This window comes from Thermobia domestica, chromosome 7 (assembly GCF_964235325.1).
Source record: "Thermobia domestica chromosome 7, izTheDome1.hap1.1, whole genome shotgun sequence".
In the NCBI taxonomy this organism is placed as follows: Eukaryota; Metazoa; Arthropoda; class Insecta; order Zygentoma; family Lepismatidae; genus Thermobia; species Thermobia domestica.
Genome location: NC_137460.1, coordinates 33,912,598 through 33,939,158, shown reverse-complemented (window position 1 = coordinate 33,939,158; position 26,561 = coordinate 33,912,598). Strand labels below are relative to the sequence as shown.

The 26,561-nt window shown below is 35.2% G+C and overlaps 1 protein-coding gene across 10 annotated transcripts in view; it reads right to left on the bottom strand.

Annotated features, from left to right (window-relative positions):
- raw (NDT-like domain-containing protein raw) overlaps positions 1-26,561 on the bottom strand; it is a 482,020-nt gene that overhangs the window by 5,321 nt on the left and 450,138 nt on the right. For 7 of the 10 annotated variants that reach the window (XM_081764463.1, XM_081764472.1, XM_081764471.1 and 4 more), the window contains 5 exons: positions 25,796-25,859; positions 22,268-22,346; positions 17,661-17,846; positions 10,181-10,325; positions 9,177-9,321 (listed from right to left, as the gene is read on the bottom strand). In XM_081764463.1, coding sequence (XP_081620589.1) covers positions 9,177-9,321; positions 10,181-10,325; positions 17,661-17,846; positions 22,268-22,346; positions 25,796-25,859 — 619 coding nt within the window. The remainder of the gene's footprint in view (positions 1-9,176; positions 9,322-10,180; positions 10,326-17,660; positions 17,847-22,267; positions 22,347-25,795; positions 25,860-26,561) is intronic. The other 3 variants (XM_081764465.1, XM_081764468.1, XM_081764467.1) reach the window with 3 other exon arrangements.

The window sequence follows — 26,561 nt, the reverse complement described above, 5'->3', positions numbered from 1 at the left end:
TCTTGACTAACGACCACAAACTTTGCTCGTGTTGAACATTGGAAGGACCTGTTTAAAACAGCCAGACGGAACAGAACATTCCTGGAATCGATTGCAACTGGTGACGAGACTTGGTGTTTCAAGTACGACCCGCAAACAAAATGTCGAAGTGCTACGTAGAAAGTCCCCAGGTTCTCCGAAAGGGAAAAAACTGCGCTTTCAAAAGTCACGGGAGAAGACAATGTTAATTTGCTTTTACGATTCCAAAGACATATTTCGGGAATTTGTTCCACAGAGTCAAACTGTTAATGGTGAATGTTATCTGGCTGTTATGGAGCGTTTGTGGAAGCGAATCGTTCGCGTAATGCCCGAGTATCGAGCGCCAGGCAGCTGGTCTTTATTGCACGACAATGCACCATGTCACAGAACAGTCGCAGTTAGTGACTTTTTGGCTAAAAGACAGATCTGTATTCTTCCAAATTGTTGAATTCCCCTGATTTATCGCCGTGTAACTATTTCTCGCGTACTCCAAGAAATCAATTCGGAATGCTAGTCGTGAATTATCAATTCTAATGATGTCTGTGTGGAGAATTGTAAGAAGACTGGGGAATTTAAGAAAGAAAATTCAATCAGTTATTGCAATAATTAATCCTAACACACTGATCAAGTTAGGGAAGAACTCGCCTATCGACTCGATACGTGTCGTGTGACGAATGGTGCTCGCATTGAACACATATAACAAAAACTGTTTGAGTTGCTCTTTCATTTGCTGTATTACTTATAATTGTAAGTTAAATGTAATAAGTACTACAAAGCCTTAGAAACCCCGATATTCACTTTGAAACACCCTATATAAGTCTACGTCTTATATAGCCCCAGTGTTGAAAGAGAACGCTAACATCAATAAACTAACAATATTATATATACATTATATTCCTGTTCGAGACTTTCAGCTATGGTTTGTGACACTCAGTTCACATAAATTTGATTTTTCTCTGTCATTTTTGGTTTAATTCAAGCTAAGAGGATTACAAGGCCATACATCGAGAACCACAGTTTGAGAAACGCTGTCTTAGGGAGAATTGAAACTTAAAAGATAAAGATCTAATTTTTACCATGAAGTTATATTTTTTATTATTATTATTATTATTATTATTATTATTATTATTATTATTATTATTATTATTATTATTATTATTATTATTATTATTATTATTAATACTACTACTACTACTAATAATAATAATAATAATAATAATAATAATAATAATAATCATAATAATAATAATAAGTAATTACACTTGATACAAAAAGTTCATAAGAGATTGACACGTTCAGCACATCTCTCAAATAATGAAATAATTCGTTCTTCATTTTACATTGCTTCTTTAACCCGGGAACGGTGGACTGTTGATTTGTGACGCGAGCGGTCGACAGGTGAGCGCGGCGCTCACTTACAATAAAATCGTTTCTATAGCTGTTTATGACTTTATACGGGATTTATTTTCAACACATTTCTAAGTGTTGACATTTTGTGATTTATTATTATTACTATTAAAATAAAATCACAAATAAAATTATGATGCGTTTATATAAAACCATTTCTTATTACCATTTATTCTTAAAGTTATATATATTTTTATCATCAAAGGTTTTTTTTATGAAATCAATTTCTGTTATCAATAAGACGCTGTTCTATTGCATGTCTCATCACTGTACTGATGTCACCCATTATACTTTCAGAAGATGCTGACAGTGTGTTTCCCACAGATTATCACTTGACAGGCAGCATATCGTACCGTTTTCTTCTGTTTTTCGCAAACCATAGTTGAATCTGCTCCTTGTTTTTGTCCATGATCTCGAAATAATCACTCACGCCGTCGGTCGACAGGTGAGCGTGGCGCTCACAAATTACGCATAGACACATTTATGAAGCCAGTGCTACTCCAACAGAAGAGAATGAAAAGGTTACACTTGACTCTCAGACACAAGACACATCAACAAACAGCTAGACGGCGCCTCAAGTCTGTGACCCTACTAGGGCGGCTTTGAAACGAAAACATAAACCAGGGTGAGCGCTGCGCTCACCTGTCGACCGTTCCCGGGTTAAATGTTGCAGGAAATTCTGTTTAAAATTCCAGACAATCTTTGGTATTCAAAAGACTGCCAACATTTTAAATAAAAATGTGTCTATATGTTAACTATATCATCATCATTACACAAAGTTATTCTTTCGGTACTAAATTCAAATACTTCAGCAAGGTACGAACGTATAATTATGAAATTTGAGTCCAAGGAATGTGGAAAATTGTCAAAAAAACGGGGAAAATTCCTGGTATAGTCGAAAAAACGACTGGTGTCTGATGCCATGTCGCGCACTGCCCTGTTGTCTTGTGCGGTAGTACAATAGTGTACACAACATAGAAGCATGTATTTATTGTTCGTAACTACTGGAGATATCAGGGCTGTGTATAATAATAATTCAAAGAATTGACTTGGCAAAGGATAGAATCCAATGAGAGGTTTTATGTATGCGGCAGTAAATCTTCAGGTTCCTTAAGTCATAAAGTAATCTAGTTACACAACTACCACCCGGAAAGTTTTAAGTAAGGCCTGTATTCATTTACGCCAAAAAAAAAAAAAAAAAGTCTGAAAATATGGATGCAAATATGCACTTAAAAACAGCTAATTCCTTTCAGATTCACGCGTTTACAATATTTACTCTGTCCGGAATATACGAGGGAGAATCAGAAACTAAGATTACAAGGCTGATACTTCTGGAGTTTTGTCTGTTATAGAGGAATAAAGAGTGTGCGGCAACTGCGCAGAGTTTCAGCCACCCATCACCTACGGCACTAGTTCTAGGTAAACACAAATGGCGACTCGTTTGGAAAACTGGTCTCATGAAGAAGTTCACTCAGTTATTCGATTGCTGTGGACGGAACATGTAACCGCTGCTGAAATTCACCGGCAGCTGGTAGAAGTTTGCGGAGAGATTGTAATGATTCGTCAGCATGTCGTCGAATGGTGTCGAAAGCTTGCGGCTGGTAGAGAAAATATCACCGACGAGGAGTGCAGTGGCCGAACCAGCACGCCTATTGAAGCACTGTCACTGGCACATCATCAACTACGCTTCCTACAGCCCGGGCCTCGCTCCAAGCGACTTGAAGGAGCATATCGGAGGCCGTCGCTTAGCTTCAGACAAGGTGAAACACTTCGTGACAACGTGGCTGAACGCAGACAGGATTTTTACTAAGAGGGAATCTTCAAACTCACCCCACGATGCGAGGCTTTGTAACTTTACTTTCTAATCATACCTCGTACATTTCAATAGTACAATACTAGAAACATATCAAGACTTTTTAGTGTAAAAGAAAATAATGGCAGAACTTGTATTAACAATTTTCCTTTCACAACATTTCGAAAACAACCAGATATAATTACCACTATTATTCCAATAATATTAAAGTATAGTCCATTCTAATCTTATAATCTCCCTTAACTAAGTGGTCTACCTTTTGTCTGGCCTCTCCGCTGTGACCTTACTGATTTGGGTGACCCTACCAGGAGCTGCTGCTCCCACCAGCATCGCTCACAGCATCACGGAAGCACGCAAGCCCTCCTACGTCGACAACGTGTAGACCATGAGGAGGGTTAACAGCATAAACACAATTATTAAACTAGACACCAGTATTCTCTCCTCCCTCACTTTACTCAACCTCATAACAATTCTTCCCCTTAACTTACGTCACGTGATAAATTTTTAACCTCATCCAGCTTTAGTCAGGACCTGTAGTGTGGGCTGATCTTGATTGATTTTTTGAGGTAATGAAATAAGTAAGATTCACACTTTTGCGCGATTCGGAGTCCATGCAACTATACGTCTAATCAAACAACTTTTTAACTGGATTACTGCACACATATTAAAAAAAAAAACTATGAACACTTGTCGATCTTTTTTTTTTTTTTTTTTTTTTTGTTACAAGTTGAGGAAATTTGTGAAATCATTACGCTTGGTAATGAGTTTATATATCTGCCAAAGAATGTAAACCGACTGTTTTTTTATTATTACTTTCATTATTATTTTTTTTAAGTGTTCGAAGTTTTGGGACGGAAGATTTCAGAGTTTTAACAGCTGTTTCTTTCGAAAGTATATATTTAATGATTTCTATTTTAACCACAACGGTGGTGTTATCTTCAAAGAGTTCAAGGTTTCAATCACTTAATTTGTAAATACAAACTCAGGGTACAAAATCATAGCACTCCAAGCGTGTGTGTGTGGGTGAGGATGGGGAAGAGAGAGAGACAGAAATGTATATGGTAAAACTGGATATTTAGATAGTTCGCATACTAGTTCCTTTGTAATTCCTTAAACCGCTTGGGATCGGCCCTGTAGTTTCTAAGGCAGAGCGTTTCGAAACGTGAATTTTCGAATTTTCGGTGGTACATAACTCTGAAAGGAGACGTTTTTAGTCCCATGTTTATTAGAACTTTTTTTTTTTTTCATTTCATATAAGGAATCATCTCCCAAAGTTTGTCGGTGGAGTTACCACCACCCTGTATATAAACGCACCGAAATGTCTCGAAAGGGAGAGTTTACATATTTGAATATCCACAATTTATTAAACTATGAAAGATTAGGGATACTGTTAACCACTACTTCATCCATTAATTAGGCCTACATGTGAAACATATATTAATTAGTCCTATATGTGAATTACTGTAATTAATTTCCACGCTTCTTATAATAGTATAATTTTATTAACTCTCCCCCCCCCCCCCAGTAAGGTTTTAGTAAGGAGGAATTTTCTTCCAAAAGTATTAAGTGGATGAATTCCCCCTTTCTCTCCTCAGGATTTCGCACCCTGAATACAGTGGACTTTAATTTAATTCGACTTTGAATAATCCGAACAAAATTTTATTCCCCTTGATAGCTGTAATGAAAATAAATACCTAGATAGTAAAAATTCTGTGTAAATCAAACTTTTGAACGTTCTCTTTGGATAATTGGAAGTAATTACAGTACAAGAATTTTCAGTGTTGGACAGACTGCAAACACAAGAATGCAGTTTCAGTTGGTTTTCAGTTATCCAGAGGCAGACTTAAGGAAGAGTAGCACTAAACATAGTTCACCTGATGATAATGATGATGAAGAAGAGGCAGGTGATGAAATAAAGAAAGAGTAAGTACCAAACTTCAAACTTATCTAATTTTTTTAAATGATTAATAATTTAAGAGGGTTTACTGAATGTGAAACCAAATGTATTCCACGCAATAAGGGAAACTGAAGATTTTGCTAGCCGTGTAAAGGAAAATCAAATTCAAGCAATCGAAGATCATGAACTTCTTTCAGTGAGAACAAATAAGATTGTTACTAGTGTGTGTGTCTCATTTTGAGCTAATTCAGTGTATATGGTACTGTACTTGAATGTGTTTTAAATGGTGTGAGGCCTAATTTATATGCGAGTAAAGGTTTTTTTGTTTGTTCGCAGTGTTGAATCACTCAAATAATAGGCTCGCCTTTCGGCCCTGGCGAAAACATATGTGTACACTATATTTAAAAGTTAGCACAATTCAGTGCCTCAGTGGTAGAACGTTCACTTCTGGTGCTTGAGGTCCTGGGTTCGATCCTAGCCCCCACCAAGTAAACTTTGTGGTGGACAAACACCATGTGCGTGGGTTCCCTCGGGGTTCTCCCGTTTCCTCCCACTTTCTTCATTCTACCATTTCATTCATCTCTCCTCATCACCGTCTCATTGAACCTTGCCGGCATAACCGTGGGATAATTTAAGTACGTATCCAATAACTCAAAGATTTTCATTTGTTAGCATAATTACTATACAGGATTCAAAATGGCTGATTTTAATGTCTACATTCTTTGAACTTATCTAAATCATTTCCCGCTATTTCTCTAGTGCTTTCATCTATTATTATGTAGATACGCACAATACTTGTAGACTTTACCATAATGGACGAAGTTCAGCCATGTAGGCTGTTCTGTTTTTAGCGAAAAAAAAATGCGGTAAGTTAATTTTTCTACTCCTACTGATGCATTTCGAGTCTCTAAGTTACGCACAATACAATTATATTTTTGATTAATGCTTTTTTTTATTATTTATTTTCATAGATGTTTTAACCCTATTGTACACAAATGTGTACGTCTCATAATTATGTAAATATGGGAACCGCAACCAAAATAGTGATTGCATTTCATTTGTTAAGTCAAAAAACATAATATTGCAAAACAATAAAAATCGATGAGTAAACAAAAAATCAGGGCTGAAAGAGTTAAAGATAAAATGCTTTCTTTTTTCACTTACTGGTTTCGTTGATTTTAAGTACTTAAAAAAATATGTTTTGGGGAATTTGAAGTTCGGATAATTCGAATTCTTTTTTCGTGTTCTGTCAAACAGAAATCCAAGAAGTTCAGAGTTTTAACTGGAAATGCAATTGGAAAACGGCCATTAGGAAGACCTACGTGTAGATGGGAAAACAACATGGATCTCGCAGAAATATAAATGCAAACTAGATACTCGATCCAGTTGGCAAAGGCCAGAAATCAATGGAGAGCTTTTGTGAATGCTGGATTGAACCTCCGGGGTTTCAGAGATCATAGAGTTAGTTTTTACTTAGAATTTGAAAAAAGTTCGCTATAGCTTTCAGAATTCATGACCTCGGAGCAACTCCACACAATATAATGTGGTCAGCATTTTCACTCTCCCACCGATAAAGATGGAGGTTTCCTATTGAAACTGTACGGTCAAATGAATAATACAACGCTTTAGGTGAATTTTCTAACATTATAGGTCTGGTTCATTATAATTTCCGTGTTGCGTAAGAGTATAAAGCAAGACCACCCAATCAATTCACCACCTAATCTCAATCTTACAGTATTATCGTTTCAACTTATGTCATCAGTCCCTTTACTTCCATTTCATTTTTGATAATAAGAGAGACTGAAAATTGATGACTACCTTTGATATTCAGCAGTATGCCATACACATTAGCGTCATATAAAAATATGAAAACAACAACAACCAGTGGCGGATATAGGGGGAGGGAACAATCGGGGCAATCCCCCCCCCCCAGAAGGGGATTTTTTAAAATTTTATATATAAATAAAACCCATCCCAGCGTTTGGAGCTCTTACAAGTAGCTCTAAGTAGAAACCCATTGCTAGCCCCCCAGAAGTCTATCCTGGATCCGCCCCTGACAACAACTAATAATAGTAACAATAATAACGCTGTAACAATAGTACAGTGTTTACTTGAAAATACGACCTAACTGGAAAAATAAGCCCTAGTATGAATTTTGAGATTGCCCTACTTCAAGAATAAGCCCTACCAGGCACGTAGCCGGGATTTCGTAATTCGGGTGGAAAGGGAGTCCGTTACATGAAATACTGTGATTATCACACCAGGGGCTCGATCATTCTAAATTATTTTATTGGCAACATATATTGGTTTGTTTAGCCAGGATTTCATAATGGGGGAAGGTGACATGAAATACTATGGTTAACACGTACAGGGCTTAATCAATCTGAACTATTTTACTGACAACATACATTGGTTTGTTTGGACGATAAAATGAGGATATGTTAGTATGTATTTTAATAACAAACTACGAAGAAATCTCGAGTAAAAGAATATTTTTAAAATAAATTACAATATGTACCCTATGTTTCTTCCTCTGTTCATTCAAATATGACAATTTTCGTTTCATTATGATCTCAACTATTATAAAAAGTACATATTCATTATTATAAAAAGTACGTATCCAATAATGTCTTTAAAAAATATTTTACAATATCTGCGTTCCTTTCTCTGTTGAATCAAATGTTAATAGAATTTTCTATCCACATAACTTTTCTGTTTTTATTATTCCGTCAACTACTGTATGTTTGACATGTTCGATGCTGCAGAGAAATGATGGTGAAAAATTATTTTTAGTATTATCTTTTTATGTTTATTGGTTTCGAAGAAGAAGGGGGGGCGGACCCCTTGGCTACGTGCCTGACCGTACGCAAAATCTCAAAAACCAACTAATTTTAAGCGTTCCTTGCAACAATCACAGAGTACTTTAATAACGGTTACGTTTCAAGTTGACAGATACAGTGTCTCCTGAAAATGAACCCTAATTCGTCTATCGGGCAAAACATCAATTCGGTATCATATTTTCGTGGAAACACGGTTGTAGTGGCGGGAAAGAAGGAAAGAGTGACAAGGAAAGACAATAAAAAGTAAATAAATAAATAAATAAATAAATACAGGACACTAAAGCCTAATAGCTATACATAGGGACACGAGTTTTTCGCACTAATGAATTTGAAAATTTCGCGTTTCGTGTTTCATATTTCGCGTTTTGTCGCATTTTCCAAATAAAATTTCGCCTTTTGTAGCTCTTGTGGAGAAGAGTTCCCTGACATTTTAAAAATTGTTCCTTTTATTCATAGGTCACTATAAAAATAAACATATAATTACCTAAAAACAAAATACACTGAATATTTCACTTGACAATGTCAGTTTCATTTATAGAAAATTATATTTTTTTCAAATCAAACAGGAAAATCAGTAATTAAACTTACTATGAGTAGAAAAGTTCTGCTGTCTTCTGAAAATACATAGGCACAAGTTGCATTTAAGCATTAAAATATAAGCTTGCTACATGTCGCTTATCATCAGTCTATACTTGGAAAAAATCTCTCACAATTGGCATTGCTTGTTGGAACCCACACATATGTAAGTACATTTACAACAAACTTCAAACAATCATCACTTCGGAACTCCCCATCCAGTTGCGATGGTGATAGCTAACGGGCAACATGTTTCGTATAGTCGTGTCCTAATCACCCAAAATGCACAGTTGATACCACGTTCCACCGTTTTGTCAGCGGAAAACTAGCGTTTCTAAAGTAATGAAAACGTATTTTTAAAATTTCGCGTTATATCGCGTATTGCAAGAAATTTCGCGCAAAACTGTCAATTTCGCGTTTTATTACGCAACGGAAACCAATGAAAATACATATAGGATATCATAAAACGTCAAGAAACTGAAAATTACTTAATTCTGACGCATTTCGTTTTATCGCGCATTGCGATAAACTCGTGTCTCTAGCTATACATGAAGATAAAGGTTCCACACTTGATTTCAGCACTCAAGGAGACGACGTAATAATAATAAAACTCTTTACTACTTACTACAGCCATCGACGCTAGTGAGCGAGTTGTATTTGTGATAACAAATAATAGAATATAGCTATTGTCCATAGCAGCTGCTTCAATAGGAATTAACCGTTTACTCCACTGCGACATCTGAGGGTTGAAATACGTAAGGCCGCTTTTTCTGGAAATATATCGAAAATACAATCAGTCCCTTAGAAAAGTAGTGAAGTAAGTATAGTAACAGTTTCTCTAATCACAATTTACATTCAAGTTTGTGAACAGATATTTTCTCTCACTCTAATACTTGAATATATTCTTTCTGATGACTAAGGTGTGATTTAAAAGTTAGCGTGTACACAGTGAAAACCAGTAGTGTTTAACAATCGATCACAACAGGATTGGTTGCCGAAATCATGAAAGAAAATAACTATCTGGTTCATGTTAGCTTTGATTTAGTAACTTCACAAAAGGAAAGTAATCATAGACTTAAAATTCCCACATAATTAGTATATTTTCTTATCTGCAACACCTTCCCTTTAAACATGTTTCGTATCTAGCACTGAGATTATCGTTAACAAATTCCACTACTTGAAATTTGTAAAATGCTTAAAAACAAGACACTAATCTCTACTACTTACTTCAACAATGGAATACCTATAATTTTAAAGGCACTACTTGCTACTACTTACTTTAACAATGAAGTGGCTACAATGTTAAGGGCAATATTTCCTATTACTTCAACAATGAAGTGACTACAACTTTAAGGGGAATACTTTTTACTACTTACTTCAACAATGAAAGGGCTATAATTTTAAGGGCACTATTTTCTACTACTTACTTCAACAATGAAAGGGCTATAATTTTAAGCGCACTACTTTCTACTACTTACTTCAACAATGGAATACCTATAATTTTAAGGACTAGTGTCTACTACTTACTTCAACAATGACAGGGCTATAATTTTAAGAGCACTACTTTATACTACTTACTTCAATAATGAAATGACCATGATTTCAAGAGCACTCAATTTGACTACTTACTTCAACAATGGAATGGCTATATCTTCTCGCCACGTGGAGTCTCCGCACGAGCCTCCTAAGTAAACATCTCGTAAACAATTTGTTTGTCCATTTACTGAAGGACCCATTTGAAGAGAACGAAAATTCTGTTGTGGAAATACCCATTCTAAAAAATACACAAAATATTATAATTTAGTTTTGATTTCCTTTATTTATATTATCACACATTCAATATTATTCCACTTCTTTTGGAAACAAAGAGATTTTTCATAATTATCTTTGCATCCAGTCAACGAAACAATACTTTCATATATATGAAAATTTTGATTCAAAATATAAGTATGGATGATAAATCATAATTTTATTGAAACCATAACAATTCCGGAACTATGAGATTATGACAGAAATTAAATATTTAGTTTCATGATGCCCTGTAGGCTACACGAGATGAATGATAAACGCACGTAAAGGAATTGATAAAGAAAATTAAAAAAAAAAGAAAAGAAATTCGAACGAAATCCATGGGCAGGACACCTGGGCTATCATGACCTGGGATTAAATATGTGATTATGGGATTTCAACACTTTAGTTTTGTAATCCTTTTACGTACACTCACGTCCAAAATTATTGTCGCATGTCCATAAATATGTTGTTGTAGGAATATAATTTGATAACGAATTCGCCCGGTATTTCTTAAAACGTTAGTATGTGTATAATTGGCAAAGACATGTATGTGGCAAATTTCATGTCAAAAGAGCAATAAATAAGAACAATAAAACGAAAATAAAACTTTCTTGTCCATTTAGCAACATTTTGTTTTACTCATTCTAATTTTCGTATTTATAATTCTTTTCCTATGAGATTTACCACAAATATACATTTCCCGATTATACACACAGTATCAGTATTAAAGGTACCCTACAAAATTATTATCAAATTATATTCTTACAAGAAAACAGTTATAGATATGCGACAATCATTTTGGACATGAGTGTACAAGGAATCTGACAGGTTGCATGTTATTTAAAAGCAACTTTTATGGTTAACTTTACTTCATTAATGGAAATTAACTAAAAAATCCAGCCAATTAGACGTTAACCAGAGATGTAATGGGCCGTATACGGGAGTAAACGCGTATACATATTATTATAGTTCAACGTATGCTTACTTCAAATTTAAGAAAGTAATTAAATTACTGTAGTCCTTGTGCGCTGCGAAATTACTTGTGCGTCCGAACAGTAGTAATGAAGTAACCATTACAATAAGTAAATAAATTATTTTCAGATAAATGAAAAAAAAATAAAAGCATTGTTTTGAAACAAAGATTTATAGTAAAGTACATCATCTTTGAGCTAAAAACAAATGAATGATATTTTAATACACTATTAATATCGCCGAACACACACATTTTAATATTGCTCGTTATGTGAATTCTTTATGCTTATTTAACATTTAAAAAAAAAAAAAAATCCAATAATCATTCCAGATGAATAATAAAATATAAAAGATATAGTTTAAAATTTTCTCACTGGATAGGAACTTTGTTTTCACTTCAACACACCCATTTTGTTCTTCTCAATGTGGACAGATATTTATAAAATGTAACAACCCAATCGCATGTGAAAAATTTGGCTTGCAACACACTTACATTATCATTCTACAAATGAAGTTAAACTTGTCATTTAGGATTACGAAGGCGTCGGAACATACTACAGTATATAGGAATAGAGTAGCAACAAGAGTAAAAAACATCTAAGTTTTTCAAATATGGAAGGAAGTCTGAAAATAAGTTTCCCCAAGCGACTGTGGACAGAGGTGGAGATGCAAGACCAAAAATTGCATGTGACATTAAAGATAAGTTGTACCTTTAGTTTTCCAAGCTAATACCACGTACATTGAGACATTTGTCATATCGGTCTATAAGCTTCAGAAACCCTTCCAGGAACAAATCAGAGCTCTGCATACGAAAGAAGCGTTGAATAGCATTGCTTCCAAAGCGTGTACCACCAAGAGTCCTCTTCAAAGCTTGAACCTTCATGGCTAAGCGGTTAGCGTACGTACGCATCTTTGGCGTAGGAGACCCGGGTTCCGATTCCCGGCGCCAGCTCATGTGGTTCGGATTCCACGTTAATCAGTAGGTCCCATCTCATATAGCCTCGCTGCTAAAAGGGACGTTAAACTAAAAAATCAACTCAATTCAAAACTTGAAACTGAAGTCACTTGGTGCGAGATCAGGACTGTATGGCGGATGGACAAGGCTCCTCACTAAATTGGCGACACCATCTCCGCACCATTTGTTTCGATATCACATCAGGCCCATAGACTTCCAGGAGATTATGGGTTTCTGCTCCCGATATGCCACGTGCTCATTCATAGTAGACAACCACTCGCACTTCTCCCTTCGACCACGGCGTCAAAACGCGCCTTCTCTCCATAGCTACCAGGCTCAAACTGAGAAACGTCTCCGCTTTGTTCAGGCGCCGCTACGGCGCCATCTGCAGGATCGCGGCCGAACAATACCCACTTATGCGTGTGCAACCTCTGTCTTGCTTCCTCATTGATTTCGCTTTCCTGGGGGAAAACGAAAGGAAAAACTTATTTTCGGACTCTCCCTAGTATATCATGACAAAAGTTTAGAACTAACTAAATTATCGCCTTACACTTAGAGAACAAGTATAAAATTAAACAAGCAAATACAAATTTGTTAATATTAAATCATGCAGAATAATAGTAAAACTAAAATTTAAAAGAATAAATAACTACAAGAAGCAAAGCAGCATTTTTTTTCTCCCAGGAAGATGAGAAAGATCGAAATTGGTGAAAGCATGCAATGTTAGTTTCTTTCATTCTTTCCTTCAGCAATCACTCAGTTGTTCACAGCACACAACCTTCCATGAATTATTTTCCCCATGAAGTGTACAAATTGTGACAGGTGCCCAAAACACAGAACATTTTAGATACAAGCCTCGATTATATTATTTTTATTTTCATGGATAGGTCATTACGTATAAAATCACTTTCCATTAACCCTTTAAAATTATGGCTTTTTTAAAGGTAAATTATAGACTTTCATTCAAACAGCTACAGCATCATCCCTATTTATTCTAGGATCATGATTTGCACCTCATTCTCTTCAGAATAGAACGGTCTTTCATAGGGTACCATTCACATTTCCCTACCATTTGAAATTTTGAGAGTAATCATGATCTTTTTAAAATTTTGAGCCCCTCTGGATCCCCCTGTTTTAACGCACAGATCACAAAATCAATTGAAAACTACCAAGATATCCACTAAATATGAGCACAAAATTTCAAGCTTCTATCTTGAATAGTAATGGCGGGAAAAAATATTTATCAATAAGCTAAGAACATCCCCACAATGCCCGAAATGATCCGGATGTAATATATAAAAATTCCCTGAGATATCCCTATTTATCCCAGGGTCATGGTTCGTACATCATTCACTTCAGAATAGAACAGCCTTTTAAACAGTACCATTCACATGTCTTCATCATGTATCTGAGGCGGAAAAATCGTCGTTTTTTTTAAAAAACCTTTTTTGTCCCTCTTCTGTTTTAACGCAGAGAACTGAAACAAATCTGAAAAATACTAAGGGGTGCACTGAATGTGTCTAGGCTTGAACAAACAAAACAAAAATCGAAGTAAAAAGCTTTATTGTTACTTTTTTAATCGAATAATAAAGATTCTTCCTATCACCTAAAAATAGCTGATATAATTTTAAAGGGTTAAAAAGAGTATGCCTGGTTTCAAAAACGACTCGTAGTTAAGTGCATACAGATGCTTGTATGTACAGAGAATTTATAAATATTTGTGACGCATTATTTACAGTGTGGTACCTATAAGATGGAGAGTTGGTCTAAGTCAATGGAGAGCTTTTGTGATCGTGGCATTGAACCTCCAGGTTCCATAGGCCATAGTGAGTGAGTTAGTTAACACGTGGAGTAACGGGTGGATGTAAGTCCTCGTTATTCGTGAAGATGTTAACGGACTGATTCCATTAACGAACATGAAAATATATTCATTTTCGTTTCAATTATCGAGTGGAGCAACGGACTTACGTACTAACATTACAACCTTATAAGGCCCACCAGCGTGATTGTAATAAATTTACAATATAATACATTGTTTTTCTCGCAATGTGTTTCCAACAACCCTCCACATTTAAAAACTTAAAAGTCGTATATACAAGGACCCGGACGGAAATATGTGAACTTTATGATACTTGTATTCTCACTTATACGCCGCTCAGTATTTGCTCATTTCACGTCTATTAGCTTTACCTTATCAACTAGGACATTGTATTGGCAGTTTCCCAACAGGCTTGTATCAAGCATTTTGTAAATATTAAATTGCGTACTTTCCCAAATCTTCATACTGGTCGTTAATATTATTTACGAAAATACAAAAAAGTCGGGAGAGTACAAAAGAGCTTTCAGAAATATAGTTATTTATTTAATTATTTTTCATTTAAGTACTCCAATTGCAAGGATACCGAAGTGAGTACAAGGTCTCTATTTGTATCTCAAAATCTACTTCAATATAGAACCATATATTTATAACTTTGGCAAATTGTTTAAAAAACTACGAATGCTACTTCTATATTCTATAGCGTGAAAGAAACTATTGCTTTAATAATAAGATGCATCAGAAATATCGATGATGTTTATAAATCTATTAAAAGAAATATCAAGTTGCTTTGAAAAGCGCAGAATAAAACTATTTATGAAACTCAGATGATTTCTACTTTTGCAACTTATCAAACGAAAGCAAATTAAAATTACTTTCTTTTAAAAATTTCCAACATAATAAACTACATATAAAAATATGAGTATACACATGAAGTTATTCTTCTAAATCATTATCGTGAATTATCTTCTTACACAAAATTAACTGATGAATCTCTCAAATGAAGAGAGATACCACAGGGATATATGAAACTCCTTGAATGTGCTGCAATTAACAGATTTAAACTTCAAAATGACGAATTTCCTCCCAGGCAGGATGGTATTTTCTTTGATTTCGGAATAATCTGTCACGAAAATCTGACAGAAACATTTGGAAGATTTTTTTAGATGATTAAATAGCTGTATGTACGAGTTGATAGTATATATAATTCAATAGCAACTTATGAAAACCAACGAATTAGTGATATCAACGGCTCGGAATTTAACTAAGGATAATTTACATCAGAGTTAGAAATGCACTAACAGGTTATGACATTTTTTCTTAAGAGACCTAATCACTGCGAAATTAAAATACCGCTAATTTTGTAGTAATAATGTGATATCTTCAAATAAATAAAAGATAATCGAAATGTGGAACAACAGCGCGGTAGACAATATTATTTTGCATGAGGTACCGTTACTACGAGTCATCTAGTAGCTTTCCATTTGCAGCCATTTAGAAACGCGAAAAGAAATGCCGGTTTTCTAAATGGCTGGAAATCGAAAGCAGATAAGTGAGTCGTGATAACTGTACCTCATGTAAAATAATATTGTCTACCGAGTTCTTGTTCCCCTTTTCAATTGCCTTTTTATCTATTTGAAGATATCACATAATTACTGTAAAATTAGCGGTATTTTAATTTCGCTGTGATGGGGTCTTTTAAGAATACATGCCTTAACGCAATTAATGAAAATCACTAAGAAAAAGTAATTGATAAAATATAATTACGTAGATGAACATATACGTTAAAAAATTCAAACAATATAATACCGACGGCACAGGAGGCCCGGGTTCGATTTTTGGTAGAAGCTCACGTGGTTCTGATTCCACGTTAACCTGTACGGGTCCACGTCTGATATAGTCTCGGTGCTAAAAGTAAAGCTACACTCAAATCCAATCAACCATTACAATGGCAAGAACAGCTTTGATTAAAAGACCTTATATTACGGAGTGAAAATAACAAAAGAAAAGTACACATCGAAAACCGACAGGTATTATTCTTAACGAAATATTCAAGAAGAATATCTTCGAGAAAACTAGTTTTCACCTACACGGTCTTTAATAATGACTTACTGACGTTATAACGTTACAAAAAACGCAGTTTGAAAGAAGAAATAAAACTTCCTTCTTCTTTAACAGAAAACCAACGAGGAAATGTTAGGAAATGAAATAATTCAGTTTAACGTTCCAAGATTAACCCTTTTAGGCTACAGGAGACGACAATTACGGCAAGTGAATGATGATGAAAAAAATGGTGGAATGAGAAAGTGGGAGTACCCTGAGAAAATTCACGAACACGAAGTTGTCCACCACAAACTTACTTGGCCGGGGACCGAACTAACGATCCCTCGTATTACGAATAGTGAGGAAGAAAATAACAGTTCAACCAAAATGGAGAGAGAGAGAAGCTGGTTGTGACATTGTCTGAGAAAGAGCTCTATTCTAAGAAATGCGATGGAAGGTACGGTGGTAGGAAAAATTTGCTACTTAATGGACGGTATTACAGCACAAAACTGCCAGTCAAGGCGAAGAGGTTAGCTGATGACCATGGAGCATGATAGTTTCTTAGTTCATGGCAGGTTAACCTGTCAACAATGGCAGAATCTTTACGATGATGATGATGATGCGCATGGGCGGCGATTAGGGGGTCAAAAGGGGACAGTTCCCCCCCTCCCCCACAGACACACTTTTTTGAAGTAACCAATTAATGTATATAGTTTCATTTGGAAATGTAAGCTTTTTGTATGTATTACTGGTTCATAGAAAAAATGGTGCCATATAACATTCGCCATTGCGTGAGTACGTGATGGTTGTCCACCCGTGGAGTTAAGAAAGCTGCAGAAATTGCGTTTTAATTGCCACGGAAAATAACCCAAAAATTAACCTATTGGAACACAAGAATTCCAGCATACTTTCACTTCTTACAAGGATTCAATATATTAATCAGTCGCTTTGAATTTTAAGAGCAAGGAATCAAATCTCTTCTTACACCTATGTTGTTTAAGAGTACAAAGGGCTAGTATCTACTTGCGTTGCTCTTGTCAATTTACTTAATAAAATATGAAATATGATATACGATATTTTAACCAAAAAAGATAGTATCCTATTAGTTATACAACCTTCCGTCAAGTCTTGCCCCCCCCCCCCCACTTTTAACGTCCAATCGCCGCCACTGATGATGATCATATTCTTTATTGAAATTATTCACCTCGTTATATTTTTATGCATTGCAACACATTCAGGTTGTATCATTCTATTCATTTTAAGGCAAAATCTGAAACTCCATCCCTATTTATAATACAAATTCTGTTTGTTTAATACTTTTATGAAAAAAAAAACTTAAACGATGCATAACGCGAAATAAAGTTGACATAAAGTGCACCCAATATGAACCAAATAGTGCGTACATAACGAAAAATAAACAAATTCTAGAACGACTAAGGTGTGACAAAAAACGGTGGTGTACGAAGAAGCAGGCAAGGCCTCTACATAGTGCTGTGAACATCCAGATTGTTTGTTTACATTTTTTAAAATACCTAAAATTTTAATCAGTGGACTAAAGAGAACTTGAAAGAGGTTGTAAGCTTTCGCTAGAACAATGTCCCATAATTTCCGACTCTCACTTTCACGCATCTTGAATTCAGCCACGATGGAGCAGAACTGGTCGAAGTTCACATTGATACGATCGTATGGAATGTCACTCACTTCTTTCCCCAGGAGACCTGTATATAGAGAGAAAAACGGATTTTAATATGCAGGAGAAATATAACACTCCTAGTAACATAGTTATGAAAAATATATAATCATAATTACTTATATATATATAAAACGTTTTTTAAAAATAAAGGTGCCGGTACGCGGACCTCAGGTTCATAATGGTTAAAAAGCTGCATACCTTTCAGGGTATTATTATTATTATTATTATTATTATTAATAATAATAATAATAATAATAATAATAATAATAATAATAATAATAATAATAATAATAACGTTCAATAGCATATCACTGCAGTCTTGTAACTAAAACCTCAAGTACATATACATGAAGATGCTTTAAAAATGTCTGATTCTTACATCTTAATTTTATAATACAAGATAACTTTGCGGAGGGAAAAAAAAAACTAGGGGACGTTTTCACTTATTCTTCTTTCGAATAATGAATAAAAAGACAAAAAAGCCCAAATATTTCTAGTCCCTGAATACAATTAACTGACTCCTGAAAAGAACAAAGATCCGCAACTCTTTTTCTAGAAAGAAAACAAAAAGAAGAAAAATAAAAACTCTGTTTTTTCAATAAAATTATATATTTATTATTTGGTATTTTCGAAATTTCTCGTCAACCCCTTCTTCAAGACAGAAGAGGATATATTCCGTTCTCATTTAAAAAGGTGCCGGTACGCCAAACCGTTGCGCTAATCCTTAAAACATGATTTGCATACTACTTACTTCTGTCTATACCGGGTGTATTACAAGTCCGGGACCATAGGTCAACTCCGTTATAACTGAAGATACGAAAAAATGGAATGAGAATGAATTTTTTTTTTTTTTTTAAATCGCACCAGCCGTTTGAGCTCCATGTTGATAAGACGCCCTGTGTTAAATGAAGATGCAAGCTGTTCGAACGGAATAAAGGCACGCAAAAATTACACAGGAAACGTATACATTGCTACGTGAAGAAATCTAGGGCATCACAAATCGGCTTCCCAACAATGCTGTATTGCTGATACGATGAAGGGCTCACGGAAACAGCTCTTGAATTAGCAATATTTTATTTTATTTTATTTTTTGTTTTGTTTATTTATTTATTTCATTAAACGTGAGGTGCCTAACTAACGTGAGGAGCCCAAACGATTAGTGCGACTGGAAAAAAAATCCGCCATTTAAAATATAAAACTGCCTATTTCCAACAATTTTTCTCTCTTTCCATTTTTTCATACTTTTAACCATACAGGAGTTGGTTGCCCCGGACTTTTGATACACCCGGTATATAAAAATATATTTACAAGTAAATGTATACTTTTTTTTTTTTTTTTTTTTTTTAAGAATAAGGAAAAGGTGTCTTAAATGCTATAGAACAGAGTCTAACTCAGTCATGGTCAATTCGTCACGCTCCGCGGGCCAAGACAAAATAAGATCCATATTTTGTGGTCATTTTTAATATCGCCCAGACAACAGAACCTTGAATGTGTGTATTATTCATACATTTTCTCAATCGTTGTTTTATTCTGCATATCCTGTTTATTGTTTCACTTGTCTGGGCCAATTAGTGCCATAAGCCATGAGCATTTAAAAGTAACTACATTTTCTAAAAACCAACCTGTTCCTAACGACCTTATCTTGCTTTGCTTGGTAATAAAAAAAAATAATAATAATAAAAAAAAAGAGGGAAAAGATTTTTACTTCTAAAACATACATTTCTATTCATGGGCTTATGGCCTACTATTTGGCCATCACTAGCCTGATTCATTAAAATGTTCGCACGTTTCTTAAGTTAAAACAAATCTCTATAAGCTTCTGATGAATAAATACTTGTGTTATTAAATATAACATCCTTTGTAAATATTTCCTTTTGCATTATGTGTGTGTTCTGTCTATGTTCAAATAAATGTTTTAAACAAACCGCAAAATAATTTTACTATTTTCTTTTGCATCACATATATGTTCCTTGACTCGGTATTTAAAGTCAGTTTTCCATCCAACCTTCCCTTACGTTCGAGAAATGAGCACAGTGTCATTGGGGCCCAAAAATTTACAAAAACAATCTAATTGGTATTTCACAGCAATAATACGAGGAATGATTTTAAAGTAAGGATCGTTTTTAATTTTATACATAAAACAAAATCTGTAAACATTTCGAGTACATTCTGTTTTCAGGGGATTCTGCATACATGAACGTACTTTTCAACATCATTTTCGGTTCTATCAAAGGACAAATTTCTGTAGACTCGTGTCATAGAAGTTTTCTGCCTGACAGTCAATTCTTCCGACACAATTTTGTACAGAACAGAACGTGTAACTTGCAGAAAATTCTCTGACAGCGTCAAAATGGTGAATCGTCTTGCTTTCACGAATCTTGATCTCTGTCGCACGGACAAGATTGTTAATGAATACAAAGGGCTCACTCGATCGTGGTTATCATGAATATCCTCTCACCCTTCCTTAATCAGGTCTCGACTAGTTACGAACTTTGCTAACGTTCGTAGCACTTGAACCGTACACCTCACAGATTTGGCGATGAATTTCTGCCGATGTCACATTTCTTGCAAACAAGAATCGAACTACAGATCTTATTTCACAGGCAGTGGGCTACTCGATCTTCTTGAATTCTTCCATCACACACCATAAAACTCACAGACTGCCGATGCTATTCTAAATTACGTCTATTTATACTCAAAGATTGCCGGAAGACACTGTGTATGAGCAAAATTACGAACGCTTGCGCTTTTACTGCCAAACGTACCGTACTTTAAACATCCCTCGTACTTACATTGGTTCCGTTATATGTCGCACCATCAATTTAAAACAACTTTAGTTTATTATTAAACGAAAACAAAACATAAATATCCTTAGCACTATTCTTACGATCGAACATTTACCTTAACTAACAAAAATACTTGCAAGGTCGGCAACTTTCGAGGAGCAGCAAAACCTGTCTAACTAATATTTCTTGTTGGAAACGGATTTTATTATGTTGGTAGTTAAATTTACTAAGCTGACCTTCTATTTGAATACTACATTTATGAATCATGTTTAGGTCGCATTAGTTTAAGATCACGTGGACAGTGCTAAAGCAAATGGTCAAACAAATCACAGCATGAATTGCTTGATTGTTGTCAAATACAAGAACTCAATTCTCGAACACCGGCGAACACCTGTTCCATTCAGTTAGTTATCAAACTTTCGACATGAAAACTTAGTATTGTCTTTGTTACAAAGAAGCTCCTTATCATTGAAGGTGGAAACAAGATTTTTAATTTTTTTTAACAGGTGTAGGAGGAAAATCAAAAAATAAACATAAAACAGCTAGTTGCACTGGAATTGCAAACTTATATGTTAAGATTGAAGCTCGATATTGAATTCTACAAAAAGGATTACCATCATTTCTCTGAAGATATGTTTGTTTTATCTTTCACTAACATAATATATTATTATTTCAAGAAACAACAAAAACAAACATAAAGAGATTGCATTTGTAGTGTTTAGGCCTTACTGAATGCGAGTGCACTTTCCCTCCCCTTCGTTGTTCATGACGGGTAGCATACTTAAAACGTGGCTTTTAAGATTTTTTTTAGAAAAGGGGGGAATGATGCCATTGGACGGGGCGGCAAATTGCTTAGGGCCGGCCCTGGGTACTTGCACCAATGTTCTCAACTGAATTGTAATGTAATTTGGACATAGCATGTTTGGACAGGAGATGGGACCAATTGTGTTCGTCGACGAGACGTGTGTTTTCTTGCTGGCACTGGTGGTAGAAACGAAGGCTATTTTATCACACTTTATGCACCACCGAAGAAACAAAGTAAAACAGTTCACACGTTTACAATGTAAACCTTCCTGCAAATGCAATTCATTACTTTTATTTTTTAATTTTATTTCATTTTATCCCCCCCTCTTCCTTTCTCATTGCAAAGAGTTAAGGGTTTTCACTACAGCGAAATTAAACTACCGCTAATTTTAGAGTTTTTCTGTAATATCTTCAAAACAAGTAAAAATATTCGAAAAGTACAAACGTAGTGAACTAGACAATACGATTTTGCATGTGATACCTTTACCAGAATTCACCTATCTACTTTTGGTGTGCCGCTCTTTACAGAACCCGCAAAAAATGCTAGATCTATCTACAGTTGCAAATCGAAAGCAGATAGATGAGTTGTGATAACGGTATCACATGCAAAATCGTATTGTCTAGTTCACTACGTGTCTGCTTTTCGAATATTTTTATTTGTTTTGAAGATATTACAGAAAAACTCTAAAATTAGCGGTAGTTTAATTTCGCTGTAGTGAAGACCCTTAAGTACCATTGGAACGATGAGTGACAAGACATAAAGTAATTCTACTGAGGGCTAAGGATGAAAGAAAACTGCTTTGGTAAGACAAACGGTATTCATAACACTACAAACATTCACAACACATACACACACCTTTCTGACCTGCAACTATAGTTCGTAGATCCGCTAGTGACAGGTTCCGATTGGTTAATATCCGAAACGCCATACATACCTGCAAATACAACATAAAAATAAGCATTAAATTCTAATATAACTTTATGAAATATAAATAAATAAGAGATTATTTAAGATGATATGCAGGGAACATACCAGGACAGTCAAAAACGTTGTTGTAGCTTTTTATTGCCACAATATAAGTACACACTTACTTGATCGCTTTCAACGTAGCCTTCTTTGGAAAACACACACTTGCTAAATTGCTCCTGTTTGCTGGCAACACAGACGAAAGTCCTCTTTTTTGGTGGCTTCTGAAGTTCAACCGTCAGGTTGGTTTTGATCGTCTTCTACGGTGTAGAAACGGGGACCTTTGAAGCCAATTTTCCTTAAAGCATTGTCACCGTAAACTGTTTTAAGACTATCAGAGTCCCTGAAGCTGATTTCTCCAATTTGCACAAGAAATTAACGTTTGCGCGTTGCTTAAGGTTGGTATAAAGGAACAAGTTTTGCCAATAGATGTCACTACAGTCTTCGTATCTCTCCCATGTATTTTTTACCTTTCACGAAAATTTACAATTTCTCTTACAAATTTTAACGTACAGACTTCAAATTTTTGGAGAAGGAACTTCGTAACCTATCGAAGGCAACAATCCGTGCCGATTTCTTATTTAGAATTTCTTCATTGTTGAAACAGTTATATTGTTAAAAGTAAGGTTTGGATATCCCTTTCAATAAACAAGCCATTTCAACAATGAAGAAAATTCTAAATAAAAAATCGACAAGGATTGTTGTCTTCGATAGGTTATGAAGTTTCTTTTTTCTAAAACTTTGAAATCTCTAGGTTGAAATTTGTAAGAGAAACCGTGAATTTTCGTGAAAGGTAAAAAAAATACATGAGAGAGATGCGAAGACTGTAGTGACATCTATCGACAAAAATTGTCCCTTTAAACTAACCTTAAACTGCAACATTGCGCCAGCCGATCAGCACGCACTCTTCTGTCCAGCTACGCTATTCTTATACTGCCTGTTATAACCTATTCACACTTGTCAAATTCATAATTAGAAAACTTAAGCACTGTGGTGTACAAGCAGTGGCGTATTTACGATTTTGCTTTGGGGAGGGCTTTGCTAACTTTCGGGGGGGGGGCTTTGCCTGAAAATGTGAAAATTCTGCAAGATATTTCATATATTTTACTATAGTAAGTAAAATTTCGGGGGTGGCTTAAGCCCGGAAGCCCCCTTCCCCCTAAATACGCCACTGTGTACAAGAGTCATTGTGACTTCATCACGAAACACAAAACTAGGAACTAGAACATTCCGGGAACTTTTTGACTGCCCTGGTATACTGAATTCAATTATTTACTACTTGATCTGTGCGTACAATGGAAATTACGATTCTTTTCTCTACCTATAATTTCACTCGTTACACGGCGATATCTTTCTCAGGATATAACGTTTTTTTCTTTTTTTTTCTTTTCTTTTTTTTTAAAAAAAAAGGAGGAAATATCTTTTTTCATCTTCACGAAGTTAAAGCTCTCTTATGAATAACTTAATTAAAAATTCCCTAGTCTAAAGAAGCTAGCAACTTTTACTATGTTTTATTTGTGCACAGTTAATTGATGTTTCAGTTGGGTGTATTTAATTTGGCATATTACAAACTAAAGCAAGTAGTTTAATACACGCATACAATTAATTATTTATAGATATACTAAAAACAAAAAATTCGTCAGCTCAATAAGTTTGAGACAAAACATTGTTAAGTAAAAGAGTTGATATATAGGTTATTACAAAAGTTTGTCACAATGTTTTAAAAATCGATTGCTCACATTCAAATAAGAAAAAAAAAAAAAAGTTCATATGTATCTGTGGTTGGAAGTGCATAGTTTCGTAGTTGCAGGGGCGGATCCAGGACCGACTTCTGGGGGGGGGGCGGTGGGTTGTCATAATGCTACTTTTAAGGGCTCCAAACTCTGGGATGGATTTTATTTATATATATAAAATAAGAAAGTTTCCTCTTCTGGGGGGGGGGCGATCGCCCCGATCGCCCCCCCTGGATCCGCCCCTGGTTATAGGATGCAGAAAACGTGAGAAAATGAACTGTAAAAGTCCATAGTTTCACTGCTATAGGACCGATCGTAGTGGGGTCAAGACATCACTGAGAAACTATTATGTGAACTATCCAAATGTCCATCTTCCAGAGCTTCCGGCACTTGCTCAATCCTTTTTGGAGAGGCTGTTTGGGAGTACTTGATCACTCTCCACCTACCTCTCTAAAAATTGGTGTGCAAGTACTGGAGCATTTTTAAACATGGATAGGTGGATAGTTCACATACCAGTTCCTCAGTGATGTCTTGACCCGGCTACGATAGGTCCCACATAGTAGTGGAGCTATGAACTTCTAAAAAGTTAATTTGTTTCGCGTTTTCGGCACCCTAAAACTCCGAAATTATCCACTTCTGATCACACGTTAATATGAACTTTTCTCTCATTTTGATGTGACGAATCTGTTGCCAAAATATTGTGAGACATTTTTGTAAACATCCTGTATATATGTTAATTAACGAGAAAGATGCCTTAACTAAGATCTAAGACGATGTTTTCTCCCTAAAAACCTTATTTTGGGCACCCTGGTTCTATTTCAATTTTTAAACCCTTGCACTTAAAATATCAAACGTTTTCATAATATGATTCGATCTTCACACGAGTCAGTTAACCTAGTGAAAAACACCAGAGAATAAATGATGGAAATTATTCCAGAAAACTCATAGTTGCTGTTAACAAACCGTTACATTTCTCTCCTATGAACATTAGTATTAAAAAAATGTATAATTACTGTCTTTAAATAAATGTTTGTAGATAAGCTCTCTCCTTCGTATGTGACCTATCCTGAATTTTACCTTACTTTTGTTTTATAATTCTTTCCCTCATTATTTGCAACTACAATACTAACTAACTAACTAACTCTATGGCCTATGGAACCCGGAGGTCCTCCCATCTGTGCCTAGGTCTTCCTAATGGTCGTTTTCCGATTGGTCTTCCAGTCAAGACTTTCAAAGCGTTTCTACTTTCTTCCATTCTAGCTACATGACCTGCCCACCTAAGCCTCCTAGACTTGACGACCCTAACAATGTTGGGTAAACCGTATACATTATGTAGTTCCTCGTTATGAAGTTTCCGCCATTCCCCATTCCCGTTCCTCTTGGGTCCGAATATTCGTCTAAGGATCTTGTTCTCAAATACTTTCAGTCTATGTTCTTCCCTCAGAGTAAGCGACCATGTTTCGCAACCATACAGAACAACAGGCATGATTATCGTTTTGCAACTACAATACACACACACAAAAAAAGAAATATGTATAAATAATAAAAACTGGATTTGTTAGTAAGTTACCTTAAAGTAACGTTATAATTCACTCACATATTATTGTTGCACGAGATGTTTACGTTACTAAAGAGCTTTCAAGACTTGAAAACGTATCAATGAATCAAAGCATCTGATACTCACATCCGTTAAACTGATTTCCCCTGCATTATTGGTATCAAGCGCATCGAAAGCTTCCCTCAGTTTTCTGTGAAATAAAATTTAAATAGTTTAGTCAATATTCTTATGTTAAACTACACTTCTACATTTAGTCACTTAATGTCAGATATTATAACGAACTAACGATTATGCTAATGTTTACATAATTTACGCAGTGATCTCATCAAGAATTTTCTTTAGGAGAGGCTGTTCACAAGGTCATTCTATCTCTACACTGAGCAAGGGTTACATATTTGGATTAATATATAATGAAATTGATTTTATTTTAATTGATAATAATAATAATAATAATAACACACAATTGAGAACAATGAGCGTAATTATTACTTCTAGACATAAACACTTCTAGTAACGAACCATGATGGAAGAAAACATTAAACACATTGATAATATTAACTGACAAAGGCAATGATACGAGGAATAATCGAAAAAAGGCTATAAAGCATAAAATTTTTATGTTATTCACTGTAACTTAACGAAAATTTATTTGTAGATTAATAACTCCTCCTCTATATTACGTAGGCAAGTCAAGAAAGACTTGGACTGATTTTTTTCCCGGCAGTTCTGTTAACGCTGGAGCTTCATAGTTTGGCATACAAGTAGGGTGGGTCTTGCTGTGCATATATATAAAATGTTGTTAAGGAATCATTGCATGTTTGGTAACCACGACTTTTTATTGCAGGTGATGTTCTGCACCGCCTCTAGAAGTCGCCTGTAGAAGAAATGGAGT